Genomic DNA, 24,113 nt, shown 5'->3' on the forward strand with positions numbered 1-24,113 from the left:
GAATTGAGTTCTTCTTTTCCTCTGTTGCTCCATGCAGCACGTATTCAAGTTGGTTCCTTGTAAATATGGAGTCATTATGAGTATCTATGGAACTTATCAATCATCTAGATTGTGGTTGTCCCAAAAGTCAACTGGACTAAACTGTCTTGATTTTTTTGCCCCTTGAAAATGTTTCGCTTCTCATTCAAGAAGCTTCTTCCATTCTGAAATGAAGAACTTCTTGGATGAGAAGTGAAACATTTTCAAGGAAGAAAAAAGAAGGTCCAGTTGCCTTTTTGAAAGCCATCTCTGGATCATCATGAAAAGTGACGATGAATGGCTTATTTTGCATATTTTTCCTACCCCTTTGAAACCAACAGTGGTAGCCATCAATATATTCAATATATTCTTATGTTTCCTCCTCTTTCTCAAGATAATAAAATTCTAAGGATCTCTCCCATTTTAGCTATTCATCAGTGCACTACTCTCCATTAACCTCAAGAAGAAGGACAGAACTCCACTTCAAAAGAGAAGTACACCTTGAATTCCAGTGTGAGGCAATTACAATCTTAAAATTCTTCCAAGAAATCTGTTCCCTTTCTATTCCCATTCTCAACAAACCAGGGATAAGAGGAAACCTAGGAATACATTATAGCAGCGATATAGCAGACATGGTAGCAGTGTTCCAATATCTCAGGGGACAAGAAGCAATGGATGGAAACTAATCAAAGAAAGAAGCAACTTAGAACTAAGGAGAAATTCCCTGACAGTTAGAACAATTAATCAATGGAACAACTTCCCACCAGAAATTGTGAATGCTCCAACACTGGATGTTTTTAAGAAGATGTTAGGTAAGCATTTGTCTGAAATGATGTAGGGCTTCCTCCCTAAGCAGGGGGTTGGACTAGAAGACCTCCAAGGACCCTTCCAACTCTGTTATTCTATTCTAATAATTTTCTCCTAAAGGTGCTTTTTTCAAAAGGCAACTGGACTTTGTTTTTTCTTTGAAGACATTTTGTTTCTCATCCCAGAAGTTTCTTCAGTTCTGATTGAATGGTGGAGGATGGAACTGATTTATATTTCTTGCAATCATCTGGTCCTTAACACTCTTTCTGAGAGTCACTATTCAGGTAATGCTGAGGACACAGGTAAACCTCCAAGTGGCCTCAATGACTTTCAGAAGGCGTGCTAACATTCAGATGTCTTCAAGGAAAAGGTGCCCTTTGAAAAAGCGTCTTTGGGAGAACCATTTCCTGGATGATTGAGAATTTCCATAGGCATATGAATAGCTCTTTCTAATAGAGCTCCTACTCGTAAGCCTATAGTTATTGAAAAGTCATTCGCCATTCTAGAGAAACGAAAAAGAGAAAAAGAAATCTCCATTCCTTTAAAAAATAAAAATAATAATAATAATACAATTTAAAAAATAATAAATGACTATTGCAGTTGCGTATTTTGTGTAAGGTAAATTTAAAAGTTTCCCTAGCACATATGTGCTAGTCATTCCCGATTCTAGGGGGCAGTGCTCATCTCCGTTTCAAAGCCAAAGAGCCAGCACTATCCGAAGACGTCTCTGTGGTCATCTAGCCGGCATGACTAAATGCTGAAGGCGCATGGAAGGCTGCTACATTTCCACCAAAGGTGGTCCCTATTTTTCTACTTGCATTTTTACATGCTTTCAAACTGCTAGGTTGGCAGAAGCTGGGACAAGTAACGGGAGATCGCTCCGTTACACGGTTCTAGGGATTTGAACTGAACCTTTGAAACTTTCTGATCAACAAGCTCAGCATCTTAGCCACTGAGCCATGGCTGTATTTGATCAGAAAACAAATGAGTGGGGAGGTATAGGAACTTAATCAACTATAGAAAAAGAATAATCTCATCAGTATGCCTACAGGAGCATGATCCTAGAAAGAGAAAGAGAAAGTTAAAGATTTCCCCTATCCTGTCATATCCGACTCTAGAGGACAAGGCTCATATCTGTTTCCTAGCCGAGGGAGCCAGAATTGTCCGAAGTCATTTCTGTGGTCCTGTGGTCAGTATGACTATATTACCTTTCCACCGAAGTGATACCTATTTATCTACTCACATTTGCATGCTTTTAATTAGATGGGCAGGAGCTGGGGCACGTAATGGAAACTCATGCAGTGCTCAGGTCTTGGACAGGGTGGTCAGCTTTTCAGCACTTGTCTGCAAGTCCTTAAAGCAGTTGTGTCTTTTGTGGGATCCATGGCTACCTTCCACAGCTGCTATCTTACCCTGAATGATGCGATCCAGTGGCCAATATGGCTATTTAAAGAATGGCTATTTAAAGCATGGCAAACAGATGCTGTGTTTGAAGTGTCACATGCTCCAGTACTTAGAAATGATTCCAAAGACGCGCACAGCATAATTAAACAGAATTTTGTGGTAGAAAATTGGGGATTTTGAACATTTACTAATTTGATAAATGAATACAATCACTGCCTTTGCCACTTTTTAACTTGCTTTTATGCTGATAAGTCCAGACAAATTCTTTAAAGTATCAGTCTTTCTTCAAAATATCAATACTAGTTCTTCAAAAACAATTATGCCAGTAACATTCTTTTTTTTTTAGATGAAATCTTTTTTAAAAAATCTTATTTGAACAATAGAAGACAATTGGCTTTTTCCTCCATTCATTCCATACTAATTAACTACTTGGAGAAAAGTGCTATTAGCATGACCATATTATTTTATCATTCTGAACAGCTTACAGATACAATTACAGACATAAGATATCCAGGAGAGGTCTTATGGTAAGATAAACTGAAGCCATATTCTTAAACAACAGATACTAAAAAGATATTTCTTGGCATTGAGATACCACAATATATTTGTTTATTAGGCTTTTATGGGACAGATGTAATATTCTTCCAGAGCTGAGTTTCTTATTATCATCAAATTGATCACACGCTATAGTATTTCCATTCTGCTAAAGATATACTGCATTGATCTACTGCACCTTCCAGCATGAATCTAGTCACTGGTGGCCTGTGTTATATTTATCCATTTTCATCTTACCTCAGGTTGAACATAACTGCCTGTTTATTCAAATCCTCAATGAGATCGTTTATGGTCCCAGGAAATAGACTCATCTGAATCATTCAGAACAGTTGAAGAATGAGTTATATTAGGAACCATGTACTTCTCTAAAATGGCATTCCAACACAGCTTTCATTAACCCAGAGCCCTCCAAATCTATTCAACCTCAAGACAACACCAACTGGGGATTATGAAAATTGAATCCAACCATCTTTTGTAATCCTTGTTCACTCCAGATAAAACAACGTCTTGCCAAAGTTAGCTGCCACCAGAGACGTTAAGTGCTAGTATGAAACCCTTCGGTGAGGGGCTGATATCACATTTTTACTCTCATGTGTAAACTCCTTGTCACATAGGAATGCCTCCAACACTCTGGAGGTGATGATAGATAGATAGATAGATAGATAGATAGATAGATAGATAGATAGATAGATAGATAGATAGATGTGTGTGTGTGTGTGTGAGAGAGAGAGAAAGAGAGAGAGAGAGAGAGAGAGAGAGAGAGAGAGAGAGAGAGATTTAAAAAAAACCGTTTACATAGCTGTCCATCTTCTAACCAACTGGGTGGCTATGAATGAATGAATGATTCTCCAAATAAATGATATATCACTTTTATAATTCTTTAATGTACTGTTTTATGTCATAAAAACCTTGCTTGCATCTGTCATGTCAAGTTTCTCAATAGATGCTACAGGAAAAATCCCTCCTTTGATGCAGTTGGAGCCTTCCAATTCTCACCTATGCCCTGCATAGTACCAATTCTGAAACAGAAGCTGTGTAGAGCAGCTGTTAAGTGACAGAAGAAATGAGCCTTGGACCACAAGCCTGTCATAAACATTGCACACTTAATCATGGAACATCTGCTTTTCCATTTCTTTTATGACAACCTTTGCCTTGTATTTAATCTAAAGCAGAATGCTTTTCCTAATAGGTGCAACAGTGTTTCACAAATTGAAAAGTCTTCTTGCTAAAAATAAAATACACCAACTACAGGACATTTCAATTAGCAGAACCATTTCTTATTAAATAACGTGGGGAGGGGAGAAATAAAAGGAAGAATCACTGTAATTTTTGGCAAATTGGGAGATTGCTCTGCCTTTGTGAAATTTTAATTATTAGCAAATTAGTAGTGCTGATGCCAACACAGAATGGATTCCAAGATCCTGCTTCATTTTGGCAGATAATGAAAGCACCTCTCCTCTCCTGCCCAAAAAGGCCACCCGTTTTCCCTAAGGACAACGAAGGGACTTAGAACACATTATCAAGGATATAGTCCCAGTTTTGATTTTTTACTCATGACACCTATTTGCATAAGGAAGTACCTTAAATTAAATAATGCCAAAGTCATATATAGTACCAATCTCTGTTGAACTTCAGGAAGGATTTTTTTTTTTTGCAAGGAGTTCATCTAGAAGTGCCAGCAAATGACTTGGCAACTTTCTACCTGCTAAGAAAGTAAACTTTCCTTTTAATATCGTGCGAAATATGGATGGAGCAACAGGATATTTCAACCAATTTTGTTGTATTTAAGTACAATGATAATAAGGATTATACTTCTACTTATATTCCCAAGGATGCAGTTCAATAACTAAAGTCAAGTGATCGCCTTCTGGCTATCCTCCCAATCTGTGGACTTTAACTTCCAAAATTCTCCAGACAGTGCAAAATTTTAGAAGTGTAAGCATGGAGAGAATGCCAATGTTGAAAAAAAAATTGTTGTTGGTTCTGGGTTAAGTGTCTTTAAGGAAACATCTTTAAGCAGATTTCCATTTACACTGTGAATTCCAAGCACTATGTGCTGGATGCCTTATTTATTTCCATCGTGGTTAACCTCTCTGGATGACTATTTGTGTGGAGCTCTGTGTCCTGAATATGGTCCTGAATATTAAAATAAATTTTGCTTTTCATACTGTTTGCCCTTAGAAACAGAAGAACGAGGGGAAAAAAACTGTTAAGTCTATCCCCGTTAGGAGACTAGAGTTCAGCAGCGGAATGTAGTAACGAATAAGCCATAGAATAGTCACAGACTATAAGCAGTCTTGAAGTATATACAGTCTATTTACACCTCGTTGAAGTTACAGTTGCTCAACTCACAATTCACCATGTAGACAGGTAACTTAGTTACAGACTAGCCACCATCCAATACACGGTCTTCCCTCCAATACAACACTCACACAGGAACAGTCAGGAACAATCAGAAACATCATTAGCTATCGGGGGAGAGGCCGTAATAGTTCCTTCCTCCTTATATGGCTGCTTAAAGCAATTAGCATCCAATTACATCCACTTACATCTCTCTAGCATTTAAAGTAACAGATACATTTGTTACAATCATGGCTTATATACATTGCCAAGCCAAGACTAGGGTTACATCCCTAACAAAAACCCTTAAAAATTGTTGGCTTTTTTTCTTCCTATTCTAAACTAAACTCTCAATGCCAGTAGCATCCAACCTTTTCTCTTTTACCATCACTTCCCCCCCCCCCCTCATTTATTTTCTAGGCAGGATGTAATTTGTACATTCATTAGCCCTTACATTTAATTTTAAGGACAACCAGCCACCTTTCAAAGAAAAAGAGCAAAAATCCACTTTGCACACCTCCTGTCATTGTGACTATCACAATTACGCTTCAGCATTAAGCCTCCTGATGCTATGCAGAAGACAGCAAACATACATTTTCCTTTTCAATGGAAATATGACGTGCACTTGGAGAGAAACTGATGTGACCAAATACAGTGCCAAAAACCTCTTGCTTCCTCTTGGCTTTCTCGCAAGAAATAAGAAAATGAGTCAGCAGCTTTTGACAGCTACTTTCTAAATGTACAAGAATCTGCAGCGTAAAGCAGATTTTATGTTCTGATTTACCAATCTAACCTGGTGACTTCATTTACAATTACCTCTAATGTGGTTGAATCCTGGTATGAAAACTGTAAAGCCGGGACTCCAAGGTGGTTGATGAAATAATCAGAATCCCCTTGCATTTGAATAGAACTAGCATTGGATTCCATGCATTTCTCTGGCCCAAGACAGGTGTACTTGTGGTTCTGGAACACACAAAACACAACACACAAGATTAGGATCAGAAAGGGCAGGTGCAAAAAAAAAGAAAGAAAGAAAGAAAAGGACAAAAAAAAAATTAAGGAAAATGAATGTAAAGCATCCCGAAGCCAGGATCATCCAACGCAGGGTTCACTGTGATGCCTGAGCTGCAAAACTGGAAAAAATGATAAACTTGGACACCACTAATGGCAATGAAACCAGTTGGTTGAACATACCCCTGTGGTCCTGCTTTTGAATGTGTCAGTATGCTGCGGAGGGAATATAGAGGAGAAACATAATATTTGTTACCCAAGATTGACCTAGGGATCCTTGATGCTCTCTGATGGCTTTCTTGCATATGTGTCATTGCACCATTGCTAGCACTGAAGATGTTACCTCGTTGGGTAATGAAATATATGCAAGAAAACCACCCAAGCTCAGAGAGCATCAAGGATCCCAGTGATTTGGGAGAATGAATGATAGATAATATAATCTCAAATGCAACAATGATGTATTAAAATTCATTCATTCATTCATTCATTCAGGAACAACCCCAGTCAAAAACAATTAGGCTTTCCATCACATTATGTTTATGAGCATCTTAAGCACCTTGAGGAGCCCTGGTGGTGCAGTGGTTAGAATGCAATATTGCAGGCTAACTCTCCCCACAACCAGGAGTTCGATTCCGATGAGGGCTCAAGATTAATTCAGCCTTCCATTCTTTCCAAGGTCAATAAAATGAGCACCTTAGATTAGTTGGGGACATTATGCTGATGTTGAAAACCATCCAGAAAGCACTGTAAAGGACTGTGGAGTGGTATATAAGTCTAGGTGCTGTTGCTATTGCCTTCTGAAAAATTGCCAAGATCAGTGTTCCCTAAACCTTTCTTCATGATCCAACAGAATTCAGCAGCTTTAGATTTACCAGGTCAGATGGTTGGGTGAGTGTACTCATCACTTATTTATTTATGCTTTTGTAAGCTCATTGCTTTTATTGAGTAAGTTAAGATATGGTGGGTCAGTTCTGTTTAGCCTTTGAGACAGAAGCCATTCAAAATCAGGCCTCTGCCTGCCTGCCTGCCTGCCTGTCTGCCTGCCTGCCTGCCTGCCTGCCTGTCTGCCTGTCTGTCTGTCTGTCTGTCTGTCAAATCCAAGTACCACACACTCATCACAAAATCTCCAGAAACGTAAAGCCTGCAAACTTGAAATTTGGCACATATGTTCCTCTTGGCTTCTAGGTGCTCACTAAGAATGGATTTTTCAAAATGACCATCAGATCATTAATATTTCTTATACAGTACTTAACATGTTCTGATGCTAAGGAGTTCTACTCCCCCTCCCCATCTGAAAAGAACTCTGTTCCAACTGCCAGTTGCCTCACATTCCATTACCTCAGTTCAAACTGGCAGATGTTCCACTCTTTCACTCAGGAGAGTTCTGGGGCTCCTTATACTACTAAACCTCGGTACTTCACCAAAATGTCTACGCTTTCCACCTATGGAACTGCTTCCAGACTCAAGGCGGCAGGAGCGATATTCCCTTATGTGTTTCAATCACTGACCACCACTGAACCAACGGATTGAACTGGAGTGAACCAGATTTCTCCTGCATTGCTCAATCACATAGTTTTGTTGTGAAGCACGGGTATCCAGCTACTACTATATAATGATGCCACACTGTTCTGTCTTTGTCCAACTAGAAATATTCATTAAAAAGAATTGCAGACCTCAATTAGGCCCCAAAGGATGACACAGAGCTGCCTAAAGTCGTTTAGCAATCAACTTTTTAACTTCTTGGCTAAAGGATGTCCATCCTTTTGGATGCCATTTCAACAGCAGGAAAATAAATTCCTAACACTAAATTATTTGCCTCTGTGTTTTGCAGGCCATTTTCTCTGGCTTTTGCTACTCAATCTTCCAATTACTGTAACACTGCCAGATTTTATCAGGCATATGTATGGCATTTCTGGTAGCTACAACCCATCTTTTAAAGGATGTACTCAGAGAGAACACTACTACTAGGGGAATTCATTTTAATTAGAAATTGCTGCTTGCAAGTCTCTTCTTGACAGCAATTTGGTCAGCTTTAATTAAAGGCTCGGGTTCGCATTCTATTCTTCAGTAAACAAGCTTGATGAATGCATTGTGATACAATGGCTATACTACTAATTATGGGTGGCAAAATTTAATGGGTTTATCATGCACCCTCTGGCTCAGGGAGGTGCTCTTGTTACTTTTCTTTCTTCCTTCAAAATGAAAGCATAATCCCATTAATCCAAGGATTTATGGGTTTGGCTGATATTGCCAAACTTTCCTAAGTTAATTTTGTTTTTGTTTCCTCTCCTCAATTTCTTGCATATATTTGAGGTTATGTGAATAGCGGGAACATGGAAATGATATAGAGTGTGTTAATGTTTAAGAAATAATTAAGTCAATTATTATTAATAACATGGTGTAAAACAGGTTATTACACTGTTGTGGCATATCTACAGCTGTCAATCTATGTCTTGCTTGACAAGAAGATACCTATTTCTAAACCAGTGGTTGTCATAGATGGAGGTTTTATTAGATCTAGGACTGAGGCTTCCCTTGGAGCAGGGATGTGAAACTTGATTTCGTTGAGGGCTGCATCGGGGTTGTGTTTGACTTTGGGGGGCCAGGGTGAGCGTGGCCAGCTTGATGTCACTCGTAATCGGGGGCACTTGTGGTGGCCTGAGCTCTCTGCCAACAATAATGGTTCCCGAGCTCCGTTTTTGGCTGCAACAGCCTCCTGCAACCTCCAGCAGTGGAGCTCAGGAGTGTTGCATTCCAGTAGTGGGATTCAATTTTTTTTACTACTGGTTCTGTGGGCATGGCTTTGTGGGTGTGGCTTTGTGGGCATGGCAGGGGAAGGATACAGCAAAATCCCCATTCCCTCCCCACCTCACTAACCTGCTTTCCAGCTCCGTTCTCCTGTTCAGGGCAACAAAAGAAGATCAGCTGGGAGGCAGCAGGGGCGGGGCCAGCCTATTTGCCGGTTCTCCGAACTACTCAAAATTTCCACTACCGGTTCTCCAGAATCTGTCAGAACTGGCTGAATACCACTTCTGCCGCATGCATGAGCCAGATCTGGCCTGTGGGACTTGAATTTTCCCACCCTGTCTTAGAGGATTAGAAGAGGATTTCATCTCTACCCCAATTGCCCTCTCTTCCTTTTTCCCCTCACTCTGAAAAAGCAAAATCTGTACAATTCTGTTTCATTGCAAAATGAAAAGCGCTATCAGAACATCACACCACATCATATATATATATATGTCGCCAAGATACTCTCAATTGTACATGGGAAAAGACCCGAATAGGCCAAGACCTGCATACCTGTACCAGTGAAAATCTACGAATATATATGATGAGAGCTAAATAGCTTGAAATAGATCTATACTAGTCTCCCTTTATTTATTTATCAGCACAAATACAACGCACACACACATATATATAGATAATAATTCCAAAAATGAATTTTCAGGAACCACAAAGGGTATTAAAATTTTTATTATGTAATTATGTAGTATTGAGTAGCTTTTAAAAAAAAAGTGTAATAGGATCATCCCTCTTGTAAACAATATTGATGTGTTTGATAGTGATAGTGATACGAATGATCAATATTACTTGTAATGCAATGATCAAGCACATAAGTTCAACTTTTACTGCATTATGTATTGGAATATAAATAGCCCTGTAAAAAAAAGTTACTGCTCAACTTTGACAACATTACAAAGCAAACAGAGTTAAGTAAATTCCAGTAAGAAAAAGATCTATTAGATAGTGGGCTCCTTCAGCATGCTAAGCAACAGTTTATTTAACCATCATGTTTGGCTTGTTTGGGAAGACAAAAGAGATTGGCATCTTGTTGTACAGATTTGCATACTGTACCAAAAGAAGACCAGTTGAGCCAACAGCAATGATTGTTATTAGAGAAACTGAGATTGCTTTCTGAACTGATTGCCTTATTTGCTTAACAGTAGATCTGGCTCTCTTTGAAGCTAAAGCTCTCACAGAAAGGATTCAGGCACTGGTGTAAGGTTTATTTGTTTGTTTATTCATGGATTATCATGTTCCTGCAAACTGAGCCACTGGGGTTTGCAAATCAATTTTATGCCCAAGCACAACTTGGGAATCCAACCATTGTGGCTTCTACAGCAAACAATAGTTAAAAACAAATATCTTATCAAGACATACTCCCTAATACTTCTGACTGTTCTGACCTAGGCTTCCCCAAAAAGCATGAGACAGAGTCCTGGTCCTAACAAAACCCCTTTTATTAAACAAATGTGAATTCCTCTCATTCACATTCAGCAAAGGCCTGACAAACAGTCTTTCAAAGGAATATATATGACTATAGACCAGTGATGGAGAACCTATGGCACCACAGGTGGCACGCAGAGCCATTTGTCAGGGCAGGTGAGGCGCTGCCCTGTCAGCTGGCCAGCGTGCATGCGCACGCTGGCAGGCTGAGTTCACCCTTTTTAAAAGCCAATTTTTGCCCTCCCCAGACTCCAGAGGCTTTATAGGAGCCTGGGGAGGGTGAAAAGAGCCCCCCCCCGAGGCCCTCCGGAGGCTTCATGAGCATCCATGAAGCCTCCGGAGTGCAAAAAACCGGCCTTACGGGCAAACCGGAAGTTTGGGAACCCACTTCCAGTTTGCTCGGAGGATTGTTTTGAGCGCTCCAAAGGCATCAGGGAAGCCTCCTGACGGTCCCTGAAGCCTCCGGAGGGCGTCTAGAGCCTGGGGAGGGCGAATAAAGCCTCTGGAGCCTGGGGAGGGCGAAAAAAGCATGTAAAAATGGGGGAAGCGCCTGTAGTGCGTGCATGCGCACTGGGGGGAATCACACATTGCATTATGGGTGCGGTACGCCCGCACACGACCCCCCTGCGCTCCCCCCACTTATGACACGTGAGCCAAAAAAGGTTTGCCATCGCTGCTATAGACCTTATCTACAGTATCTTGGAAAGCTGCCACTTAAATATTTTCCAAATGAGGTGCTGTGCAAGGAAAGACTGGGCACAGAGTCTCTGAGATTCACGGACAGATCTTCACACTCCTGAAATGAATCTAACGACTGAACGAACACATTTTTTCCCTGCAAAAGCCCACGTCCCTTTAGCTCTTCTTTTATTTCCTATGGGAGGGGCCGATCCCCTTCCACCTGTGACTTTACTCTCAAGTCTACCCTGATTTCTGAGCTGTTCTTTTCTTATGGCAGCTCTGTGCATGCATACACTGGGAACAGGCTCTAACTGTTCCTCTGCCTCACTGCTGTCTAGCTCCAAAAGCAGCTGAGAACTGCCAGATGGCCTTGGTCCCTTCTCTGCCTCTGATGAGAGCCCTCTTCCAAGGCTTCCCCAGCCTCCAGGACTGGCCCATGCTCCTCCCCAACCTCTTCACTGTCTGCCTCTGCTGCCAGCTCTTCTGGCAGGCCACAACACTGCCCTTGAGCATGGAATAATAAGAGGTTGATTCTACTCAACATATTCCTAATTTGTTGCTACTGGCAAGGAAAAAACATGGTCCCAATTCCATCTTCCACATGACTATACTGTCACCTTCATGGTCAGTCCAGGCTTTACAGAAGGCAAACTATCTCTGCAAGACGTTCTCTTGTTCAGACAACTCTGGTCACTCATTTAGATTCCCTAGAATTAAAGGACCTTCCAGGGCATCAAAGGAGTAGCCCAACATGTCTGGAGAACGCCAGATTGCAAAAGATTGTCAAGAGCATTATTGCAATATTAACAAATGAATGTTGTGCCTCTCAATACTCCTTACCAAGTTGGAAGTTGAAATAGAGTTAATTTACCATAGCAGAAGGTTGTCTTAGCTTGTATTACTCATGTACAGATGGGAAATGCTTGTGAAGTCGAAAAGTGGCTGCCAAGCTGTCTAGTCCTTTGAGTGGGTGTTGCAGCTGCCCTACAAATGGATCTGGCTTTTCTGAGCTATTATCTGTGTTCCTGAGTATTTCAGAGGCATTAATATCTGTGTTGAAAATCCCTAACGCCTTGGTTGATATGAATTTCAGGATGGAAAACTATGACTGGAAACAGCATTAAACTTAAGTGAGCAACAACACTGGGTGATGTTTGCTTATTTATTCAATTTAGGCAGCCACTCAGTTCACAAATTGTGACTACGGCTGGCTCACAATTGTTAAAACAGCACCAAAGAACAATATGCAAATTGCAAATAAAAACAGCCTAACCCTAATCCCCCCAAAAAGTATATATCCATGCTTAAAACTAAGTTAAAAACCAAAGAGTATAATCAGTGGCAAAGACACAATCCATAACTTCCAATACAAACATTGAAGAGCTTGTAGATGGCCAGTTTCTCCAAGAAAGATGATGAAACCATATCGTCAGAGCCTTCAAAAAAGCCTGTAGAGTCATGTCCAATCTAATCCCCAGAGGTAAGATATTCAAAAAGATGGGCACCATGACAGAAAAGGCTCTCTCCCATCTATACAATGCCTCTTCCATTGATCCTGCGGGACCTAAAGGGATAGAACTAGGGAGAGGCAGTTTCTCCAACAACCCACTAAGCCACCTTAGAAAGGGGGAGTAGTGAGCTCCCTCCCATATTTGGGCATACCAGGGGTTGTAACACAAATACATACCTATTTCCCTGGCTCAGCTGATAAGGAGGAGAGCCTGTGGCTTAGTGGCTAACAAATCTGCCTAATATGTAACACAGCCCAGGTTCAAATCCCAGTAAGGGTATGGTTAGCTGATGAGAGCTAAATAGCTTGAAATAGATCTATAGTAGTCTCCCTTTATTTATTTATCAGTACAAATACAACACACACACACACACACACACACACACACACACACACACACACACACACACACACACACACACACACACACACACACACACACACACACACACACACATACATACATATATATATATATATATATATATATATATATATATATATATATGAGAGATGAATAGCAGGAGATATTAATAGAGTGTGCTCTTAATTCCCTTCTCCTAGAAACTAGCTTTGATTGTCATAAATTAATCAATGCACACCTAACTTTATTTAATGAACACGTGGCTATCCTATGGTTAATGTATTTCACACTATTGTGAATTTATGCAGCCTAGGCTAAGAGAGATTTTACATGTAAAACTGATAACTGTGGCATGCAATAGAAAGCTTAGTGTATAATTGAAGGGAATGAAATTATTACAGCAAATCTCAGGTTTTCTGAGTCAATGGGGAAGGCTAATTCACTTAACTTATCAACTGCAGTAATTCACTTAACAACTGTGGCAAGAAAGGTCGTAAAATGGGAAAAAACTCACTTAACACATGTCTCACTTAACAACAGAAATTTTGAGCTCAATTGTGGTCAGACAGGACTACTTGTAGATTGGTCTCTTGTCCTTCTACCCATGCCAGTTGGTGTTTTCAAGATGCAGAACAAATGTTCACATCAAAGCAGTTGTGCTGAGTTTTTTTTCATAAGCCTGATCTGGAATGGCTGCAGAAGCAGGCATCAACCAAATGACAACCCATGGCTCTTCCAAGCTTTCAGTAAACTGAAATACCACACTGGAGGCTGCCAAACTCTGACTGCTCAGCAAATCAATCCCAAATTAACTGTTATCTTAAAGAAATGAGAAAAGCCTAAGAATGGAGCCAAAAGAATGTCTAGTGGTTGCTGTAGCCAGAGACAAAGGAAAGTTTAATGCTGCAAAGATGTGTATACCATTGATAGGTGGAATGTCAGAACTATGAATCAAAGCAAACTTAATGTTGGTAGGACCAAAATGTCAAGGCTGAACATTGACATTCTAGGAACCAGCAAATTGAGATGGACTGGAATTGCTTAATACACATTTGAGGAACAACTAATCCTCTTTTGCAGACAAGAAAATCATAAAAGAAATGGAGAAGCAATCATTTTTTAATAAAAGTCTATGATCAGGTAGAACACAAACAAATGATAAATGATCCCAGTTCCCTAATCCCAATCATTATTGCAGTGATATATGTCTATCATCTAACCACAGATAAATACAAAATACGAGTCAGATATATCATGCTTGTGATAAGAAACTGGAATGCTAAAATATGAAATAAACTAGCATCTTGAATGAAAGGAAACATTGGTCTTAGTGTACAAAATGAATTGGAAGACAAGCAAATAGAGTTATGCTGAGAAAACTTTCTATAAAGTACCAAAAGAGGAAGGCAGATGAATAATCTGTAGTACAGATGACTATATGTCCATCATTAAATGGACAGTAACAAAACCAGTTTGACTGTAGACTCTGCAAGTAAAGATGGAGAAACTCTATTTAGTCAACAAAAATAATATTGGATGATAACTGCTGATCAGATTATGAATGTCTTACAAAATTATAACTCATAATTACTATGCTGAAGAAAAATACAGCTGTCAGTTGACATATCAACAAAACACGATCTTAGACATACTACATATGATTATGTGGTGAAAGTAAAACACATTTATTTCATTAGATTTGATCAACAAATTTATGAAGAAGTCTGAACTGTAATTCATGACATCATTAAAAACTAAGCAAACAAAAAAAAATATCCCAAATGCTAAAAAGCGCAAGAAAGCTGTAATTTCTGTCTGGTGCTACATAGAAATAATTTGACGAACGGCAGAAGCAAGAAGAAAGGCAACAGAGAAGAAAAAAAGGTCAGCAAAATGCTGGGTTCAAGTTTAAGAAAAGAAGGAGATACATCTAAATATGCAATGCAAATATTTACTTATAAAAATTACAGAGATCAAAGGAACCTTTTTATGTGAAGAGAGGCTTAAGAAGAAACAAAGAAGGCAGAGGTCTACTGGGGAAAAAAGGAGATTAAAAGAAAAGATGTGCAAATATTTGCAAGAATTATACAAAAAATAATAATATCCCAAATCAATAATACACACAAAATTGCATCATGGAATGCACTGTTAAATCTACCCTACAATATTGCCAACAGCAATTGCAGAAGGTAATGAAATGCCATGATAAGATGAGGTAGTTGAAACTGATATTGTAAGCTGCTATGGAAAAACAGTGCTGACAGGATACTGAAAAAGATAAATTTACATTCCAATACAAAAAAAAATGGTAAACAATGCTCAAAGTACTAAAGAACAACACTTATTCTGCAAGCTAACCCATTTATGTATACAAGCTGGATCTGGATGAGGCAGAAGTCCAGGAAAGATCAGATTTAGGACACGTCTCCATGGCCAATTCACCACAGCCAACTTGCCCTGGCCAATTGGCCCGATCAACTTGCCATGGTCAACTCACCAACTCAGCCAACTTGACACAGGACAACAATTAAATGCTGTATTAATCATTTCATTCAGTTACTTTTATTACTGGTGATCACATTTTCATCAGAATTATGGCAACTCTTATTTCTGAATTGAGTTTCTTTATTTCATTATTATTGGCCACAGTTCCGCTGAAATTAATGTAACTTTTGCATTTGTTGAATTATCCCCTGGCAAGTTGGCCCATGGCGAGTTGGCCATGGTGAGTTGGCCATGGCAAGTAATCCCATTCCACACAAGAACATATGGATTGAATTATGAGAAATGCAAGGCATCTTAAAACAGACGCTTGTTTTCATTTTTATTGTATTTTATTTATGAGGTCTATTTTACTGACTATACTAACAGCTGATCAATAGTTCAGATCATATAGCATAGTCTTTTTGAAATATATGTCTGCTAGGCTATCTCATTTGCCTAAGGAAGAAATGGTATGATGATTCCAGTTAGATTGGAGTATAGAGCAATGTAATCATTCAAAAATGTGGAAGTTGTGCCTCAAGGTTGTGTACTATTACTTCATTCTTAAATGTTCGATGCAACATATGGAATGATAAAAATGGATTAAAAGGAATAGGAATTATAAATAAAATTAAATTGTTAGAAGAAAGATAAAGGATATCTTCTTATATGCTGATAATACTACTTTGATAGCTGGAAGTGAGAAAGCTTTAAATAATCTCTTGCTAAATATGAAAAAAATACCCACGCATTTTTGCTACTTGCTACTCAAGTTTTTCTTAATTCTGTTAAGATTATGCTAGTAGGCAATGCCAATCCAATACAAATGGGCAGAGAAGAAGTTAAAAGAGTAACAGATTCTCACTTTTTGATGCAAAACTTCCCATGGGTTATTACTGTAGCCATGAAATAAATAGATGGAACCTCCTTGGGTGAAAAGCTGTAGAAGTCCCAAATAAAATATCAAACAGTAGAGTAAAGTTGACAAAATGGTTCTCATTATGAAGCTTGCTAAGACAATCCATCTTGCTCTTTTAACCTGCACTAGAGTAGATGGTTAGCTGACATTCCCTTTAAGTTTATGGTTTGAGCATGACAAGCTGATATCACCCTGTGAATTCTACCTCACATTTTCAGGGCATATAACTTTGGGTCAGAATATTCATGACTGGCAGAGGCATGGTAACAAGGTCAGCCAATGAATAGGCCTTAGTCACAAGGTCAGCCAATGGGAGCTGAAACAGCTTGGAGCCTAGGTGTGGTTTAGCCCTGCAGCTCTGAGTGCTGTGCTGAGAATTGAAACTGAAACTAGTCTGTCTGCAATGCTGAACTCTGAACTGAACAATGAAACTGTTCTCTGCTGTATATTTATTCTTATATATAAAGAAGTTTATTTAAATGAATCCTGCTGAATCAGCTATCTGTGTGCTTTCTGGCTTTGATTTTTGCAACAAACTCTGATAGTTTGATATTTGCATAGAAAAAGAGAAGGAGGAGGAGGAAGAGGAGGAAGAGCAGAAGAATGAGCAGGAGGAGAAAGAAGAACTTTGAGGATAGATCAAACTTTTATTAAAATATAGCTGAGCAGAGGAAACACCATCCTCCAAGCAATGAAAGAAGCGGTTGAATGGCGAGATCAAGGGGATACTGCAGAATTACAGTTCTGTACCATCTGAATTATTGCATGGATTTGCCTTCGTACATGTTTAACAGCAAAAATCATAAATTCCAACCCGCTGGCATTTTCTCCCAAACATCACATCCAATAAGGAACTTCTTATCTCTCTCAACAGTCTGCTACACCAGATAATTACAGTGCTGTAATATTTATGAAGCCTGTCTTTCAGCCAAAGCACTTAGCAAGGCTTAATTGAGATTCATAATGCCCTTGCAGAGTCAGTGCAAGGATTGAACATGTGAGAACATATGACATGAAAAACCATCCTTTTATGGGGCACTGAGCTGGGATTTGTTGCTGCCTTTATTGATTCGCCTACCTTGCAAGAGTGGCCAACATTTGTGTCTTTTCAAATGAGCCGAATGGATTGATTGGTCTGATTTAAAGGACCATTTCTAAGGAGAAGCAGCATGCAATGAAGTCATCTCACGTTAAGGTTGTCATTTCCAACACAAGCCTCTGTTATCTGGTTGACGTCTCAGAGAAACCAAGGACAGCTTGTACCAAAAGACATTTTATCTTGGACACTTTTGGGTTTTTTTGTATCTCCTGCAAGTCCCTTGGACTGCAAGATGATCAAACCGGTCAGTCCTAGAGGAGATCAACCTGACTGCTCTTTAGAAGGCCAGATCCTGAAGATGAAACTCAAATACTTTGGCCACCTAATGAGAAGGAAGGACTCACTGGAGAAGAACCTAATAGTGGGAAAGATTGAGAGCAAAAGAAGAAGGGGATGACAGAGAATGAGGTGGCTGGATGGAGTCACCGAGGCAGTTGGTGTGAGCTTAAATGGACTCCAGTGGATGGTAGAAGACAGGAAGGCCTGGAGGATCACTGGGGTTGTGATGGGTCAGACCCAACTTCACAACTAACAACAACAACAACAACAACAACAACAACATCCTTCCAATGGTTGGGGAAGATATTTTTATTTTACAAAAAAATACCAAAGAATTTCAAAGGAGAAAAGCACACCTCCACCAATAGTAGCAGGGCAAACCACTATACCTACCTGGATAGTGAGATGTTAGCCAGAAAACACTCAACCTCAGATAGCACCAAGGATTCCATAATTCAACCCTAAGCTACCTGTATTATTTTCTATTGCAATTATGTTCTATGAAATTCAACTCCAATATATTTTCATATCTTTCTATTCAATATCTTTCATATATTTATAAATTGCTGATCTCTATATTCCTGTTGTCTTCATCCCTGCATTGTCATTCTCTTTAGAGTTATACACTTTTTCTACAGTTTGATCTGTCTTTTATCTCTTATTAGTTTCTGTTTTCTGTTTCTAAGCTGTCAAAGTCTTGGCTTTTCCTTCACCTTTTCAGATTGTTGGCTCCTGGCTGTGCCTTTTAATACTTTCCTTCTCCTAAAACTTGGTTCCATGTGAGGAAAATGGCTTGAAGGACTTTTCCGTCATGCCAATCTGAAGGGGGAAGAGAAAAACACCTCATTTTTTTCAGTTATCTTTGCTGCTTTTTCTCTGGGTGCCTCTTTCTCATCAGGACTCCCTATCTTTTAGTTTGCTTGTTTATTTTGATTCCTGGGCTTTGGCTCTTTTATTCATACAGAGGTCCCAGAGCCATCTTGTGTTCCATCTTCCTAGCCTATAGTCAAGCTATTCTCCAAAGCACCTGAGGACAAGAAGCAATGGGTGGAAACTAATCAAGGAGAGAAGCAACCTGGAACTAAGGAGAAATTTCCTGACAGTGAGAACAATTAATCAGTGAAACTACTTGCCTCCAGAAGTTGTGAATGCTCCAACACTGGAAGGTTTAAAGAAGAGATGGGACAACCATTTGTCTGAAGTGGTGTAGGGTTTCCTGCCTAAGCAGGGGGTTGGACTAGAAGACCTCTAAGGTCCCTTCCAACTCTGCTATTCTGTTTTCTGCCTTTTTCTGTTTTCTGCTTGGCATCTGCCATTTGATTGGCAGGTAGGGGGACAGCTGAGAAGAGAAAGATTGAGGGAAAAGCAAAGGTGCTCATAACCTGCTGAGGCAGGCTGTCCTTTCACAGTAAGGAAGCATCAATTTTAATTTCTCAAAAAGTAGTGAAGTATAATGGAAAATCAAATACAGTTTTCTTTCCAACGAGATTCTTCCAATTCAGTCTTCTACATTTAGGCAACAAAAACGGAATGCACAGGTACAGTATAGATGATACCTTGCTCAGTAGTAGTAACTGTTAAAGGGATCTTGAAGTCCTAGTGGACAACCATTTAAATATGAGCCAGCAGTGTGTAGCAGCTGCCAAAAAAGCCAACACAGTTCTAGGCTGCATAAATAAAGGGATAGAATCAAGATCATGTGAAGTGTTAATACCACTTTGTAATGCCTTGGTAAGGCCACACTTGGAATACTGCATTCAGTTCTGGTCGCCACGATGTAAAAAAGATGTGGAGATTCTAGAAAGAGTGCAGAGAAGAGCAACAAAGATGATTAGGGGACTGGACACTAAAACATATGAAGAACGGTTGCAGGAACTGGGTATGTTTAGCTTAAGAGAAAGAAGGACTAGGGGAGACATGATAGCAGTGCTCCAATATCTCAGGGGTTGCCACAAAGAAGAGGGAGTCAAGCTATTTTCCAAAGCACCTGAGGGCAGAACAAGAAGCAATGGGTGGAAACTAATCAAGGAGAAAGCAACTTGGAACTGAGGAGAAATTTCCTGACAGTTAGAACAATCAATCAGTGGAACAGTTTGCCTCCAGAAGTTTTGAATGCCCCAACACTGGAAGTCTTTAAGAAGATGTTGGATAGCTATTTGTCTGAAACGGTATAGGGTTTTCTGCCTAGGCAGGGGGTTGGACTAGAAGACCTCCAAGGTCCCTTCCAACTCTACTATTGTATTGTATTGTATTGTATTTTGGGTGTCTTCCAAAGGTGAAGATTCCAATTTCCAGTGAGGTTAGCACCCCCTCCCCGAAAAATGGCAGATTATTATATTTCCCAAAGAGAGAAACGGAGAAACACATTTTAAGGGAGAGAAAGCAACCCCTAATTTTCTTAATAGCCCACGCCAGATGTCAGCACCTAAGAGTTAAAGAGATAGTTCTATTCAAAGACAAAGCAAATACTTCAGGAAGAAATCCACTCACTCAAGATTCAACATAGGAAAAAGCCATTAAGCCACAATAGGAATTGCTCAACAACCTTTCAAGGGATGCAATGGCTCAGTGGCTAAGATGCTGAGAAAGGTTGGCAATTCAGTGGTTCGAATCCCTAGCAGTGCATAACGGAGTGAGCTCCCGTTACTTGTCCCTGCTTCTGTCAACCTAGCAATTTGAAAGCACATGAAAAATGCAAGTAGAAAAATAGGCACCACTTTGGTGGGAAGGTAACAGCGTTCCAGGGGCCTTCGGCATTTAGTCATGCCGGCCCCATGACCACGGAGATATCTTTGGACAGCACTGGCTCTTCAGTTTAGAAACGGAGATGAGCCCCGCCCCCTAGAGTTGGGAACGACTAGCACATATGTGCAAGGGAAACCTTTACCTTTTAACATCCTTTCAGAACACAAGCCCCTTCATTGCATCACTCTGAAAAACTTCAACCAAACTTAGTTCAGTCAAACACCTAGGATTTGTACTTTGCCTATAGAGCCAGCTATGACCCCTACATAACCCCTAAATGGCCCCATTGGAGTCTGACAACAAGCAATAGAATACATGTTCTTGCACAGGAACAGGAGGTTCAGTTCAAGTGCAAAGACCAAAGAAGGTATAAAACACGCTCACTCTCAACTCCATTTTGTCAGCTGCCCAGACCCCTTTGTGGTTCTGCTTCATTATTGAGATATTTCCAATCAGCCTCCATGTTTCCAGTGTCTTTCTCCCAGCTTGGAACTGAACCAGATGAATATTTCTTCTTCTCACACCAGCATTCCTTTGCCTGAGTAGCCAATGCTGAGAATTCTGGGAGTTGACGTCCACATGCCTGAAGTGTACCAAAGTTGGAAGTGCTTTTTCTGGAGTCCAAATGGATCATGTTTGTTAGGGCTAAGGGGAATTGTTGTCCAAATCAGATTGGGCAATGCCTTAAAAGTTCTGATCCCATAAGAGGTTCTGTGGTAAGATAAGAATTCATTTGACAGGCCTGAAGCCATCTTTTCTTTTGGATCTTTGCTCTACCACACTTTCTATTATTCGACTATGCATTTTCTATTGTGGAAAAATGGGAGGGGGGATTGTACCGAGTTAGATGATATGTAGCCATAACAAAATTCTTTCTAGAAAGCCAAGGTCATCCTTGTCTTTGCACCTCTACACCTAACTGGATGGGTGGAACTGCCAACATAGCAGTGGAAGATTGGATCATGTGATGGACTTGTGGGTGTGGGGGCAAGAGCTTGAACTTTCAACTGGGTGGGGAAAACTGGGAAGTTTTCAGATTCGGATTTTCCCAGATGTGCTAACATGGTTCTATTAATAAATTGGAACTTTGAGGAATCCTTTGCCCCGAACTCTGATTTAATTTTGGGTGCTATTAACTCAACACAATTTAAGTTGCATATGCCTAATTCATAGACTCTTACAGAGATGTTGATTTTCTCTCTATTTCCCACAAAATTGTCACTGTCTGACTTTGCTACAAAGGCTTCTGAACATGCAAATTGGCAAGAAAAAAACCCCATGCATCTTAAAAATGATAATAATAAAAATAATAATCCAAATCAAATAGGATTAATGCAGTGTCTAAAGTATAAGTAGATAATAAAAGCAATCATTTTAAAATAAAGCCATACCAGGAAAACCACAAGTCATTTCATCCTGTGTCTTTTTCTCTTTCTCTGTCTCTGGAGTATAGTCCCTTAAAGGTCATATTCTCTCTACTTCAGCTTCTTCTTAATATCATTCAATCCCCCCTTTTAAAAGGTCACAAATAGGATCTTCAAGAAAATTTCTTCCTTTTTCAGTAATGCAGACAAATGAAAAAACAGAGGAGTGAGGGGGGGGAGATAATAGAATTCATTCTGCCCCCAGCACTCTTCCATTCAACCTAACATGGTGTACAGTTAAACTATGAAACATCTTCTACAGAAGTTGGTTTCAGCGCTTGGCATAATTTGGAAAACAGCATCTACATCTAGGAAGATTTTCAATCATTCAGGTCATAGTTGTTCCTATTGAGAAGGCCATTGGACTTTCTTGGTGTTTTTTTTTTTCCTTGAAAATGTTTCACTTCTCATCCATGTTCCCATCCAACTTCTTCAGTTCTGGCTGAATGGTGGGGAATACAAGGATTTGTGTTCTTTGAGGTCATCTGGTCGTTAGCACTCTGAAGGTTGGTTGTTAGGTCTTTAAGAGCCATTGAGGCCACTTGGGGTTTATCTTTACCCTCATGGTCACCTGAATCAGAGTGTTCTGATCTAGACTTCCTTAAAAAGCGTGAAGCAGAGTCTTGGTCCTGGCAAAACCTCTTTTATTTGCATGACTGTGAATTCCTTTCATTCACAGTCAGCAAGGCTTGGCAAACAGCCCTTTCAGAGGAATATTTATCAACACGAACCTTATCTCACTTGGAGAGCTAGTTTCCAAACAACACTTGGCACAGAGTCTCTTATAGTCACAAACAGAACTTTCCACTCTTGAAACGACCAAATGAACGAATGGTTTCCTGCAAAAGCCCCACTCCCTGTTCGCTCCTCTTTTGTTTCCTATGGGAGGGGCCAATCACCTCCAAGGTGTGGCTTTACTCCCAAGTCAACCCTGCTTTTTTAGTTATTCTTGTCTTCTGGCAGCTCTGTGCATGCACACACTGAGAACAGGCTCCAGCTGTTCATCTGCCTCACTGCTGTCTAGCTCCATCTCTGCCTCCGATGCAGAGCCCTTGTCTGAGATTTCCTCAGTCCCTAAGACTGGCCCATGTTCCTCCCCAACCTCCTCACTGTCCAACTCTGCTGCCAGCTCTGCTGGTCGATGGTGGGCCACAACTCAGAGTACAAATGGGTATGGAACCTTCTTTGTACGGCTGAAAGGATTGTGAGTCTACTCTAATGTTCTGAAGAAACAATCATGAACAGAATGAAACAGATTCAAAGGATATGAATCTGGCTAACTCCCAGTGAATTACTGCATTCTGCCTTAGGACCTGGGGTTTGGCCAAATCCAGTGAACGAGTTACCAAGTTTCCATTTTTATATTTGCAAGAAGTGGCCTTTAAGTATGGCCACCGATATCACATCCCCTATTCTTCTTGCTATATTTTATGCTACTGTAAGCTTATTGAAAAAAGTTATCTGAAGAATGAGGTGCCTGAAGTGATAATATCCCCAAAGTCTGCAGTTAATGAGGCATGATCTCTTACTTGAGTTAAATTAATCCATTTGAAACATTAAATTTCATACTTCCTTCTACGCGGTTGCATAGATTTTTGGTGTCACTCATATTCAATTTATGGTGGGGAACAGGACCTCTTTTTGATTTAATCTAAATGCTTCAGGGTTTGCCAACTGCCCATAACCCCTGGTAGTCTGAAGTAGCTTGCTTTGTTAATTCTTCTGAAATTAGTTACATTTTTATGGCTCAGGTTTAGCAGCAAAATAACAACAGCCCCCAGAACCATATAACCGCAAGGAAGAAATGGAGAGAAGGAAGGGAGGGAGGGAGGGAGGGAGGAAGGAAATTTATTTACAAGGCAAGTTAAAAACTGTAACATAACAACAAAGGGATGAAATAGCAAACTTTTGTCCGAAGAATACAAAAAGGAAAATAGTATTAGTGTATTATGGAGTCTATAAAATCTGACAGCCCAGGTTCTCCTGAAAATGCCAGATGTTTTTCAGCCTTCTTGATGGATGGCAAGCTCCACATGGATCTTTGAAGGAATGCTATATTAGTGAAGCAATGACCCTGTTTGATGTTTCAAGCTAACTTCAACCTCCCACAAAATTACATCTCGAATTACTATCAATAAGTCTGCAGGGGAAGGAGTGGCAGAACGTGGGTCAGAGTTAAAGAAGCACTCAGCTGAGAATCCCTATGTTGCCACAAACGAACTAACTCCCCCTCCCACAGCGCTTGA

General features: G+C 40.0%; 1 protein-coding gene across 6 annotated transcripts in view; it reads right to left on the reverse strand.

The window, feature by feature from the left end:
- The window catches only part of NAALADL2 (N-acetylated alpha-linked acidic dipeptidase like 2), a 706,416-nt gene that overhangs the window by 168,322 nt on the left and 513,981 nt on the right, over positions 1-24,113 (reverse strand). For all 6 annotated transcript variants that reach the window (XM_081953457.1, XM_081953458.1, XM_081953460.1 and 3 more), the window contains exon 10: positions 5,941-6,087. In XM_081953457.1, the coding sequence (XP_081809583.1) occupies positions 5,941-6,087 (147 nt within the window). The remainder of the gene's footprint in view (positions 1-5,940; positions 6,088-24,113) is intronic.

Source organism: Natrix helvetica (assembly GCF_964273705.1).
Source record: "Natrix helvetica genome assembly, chromosome: 5".
Taxonomy (NCBI): Eukaryota; Metazoa; Chordata; class Lepidosauria; order Squamata; family Natricidae; genus Natrix; species Natrix helvetica.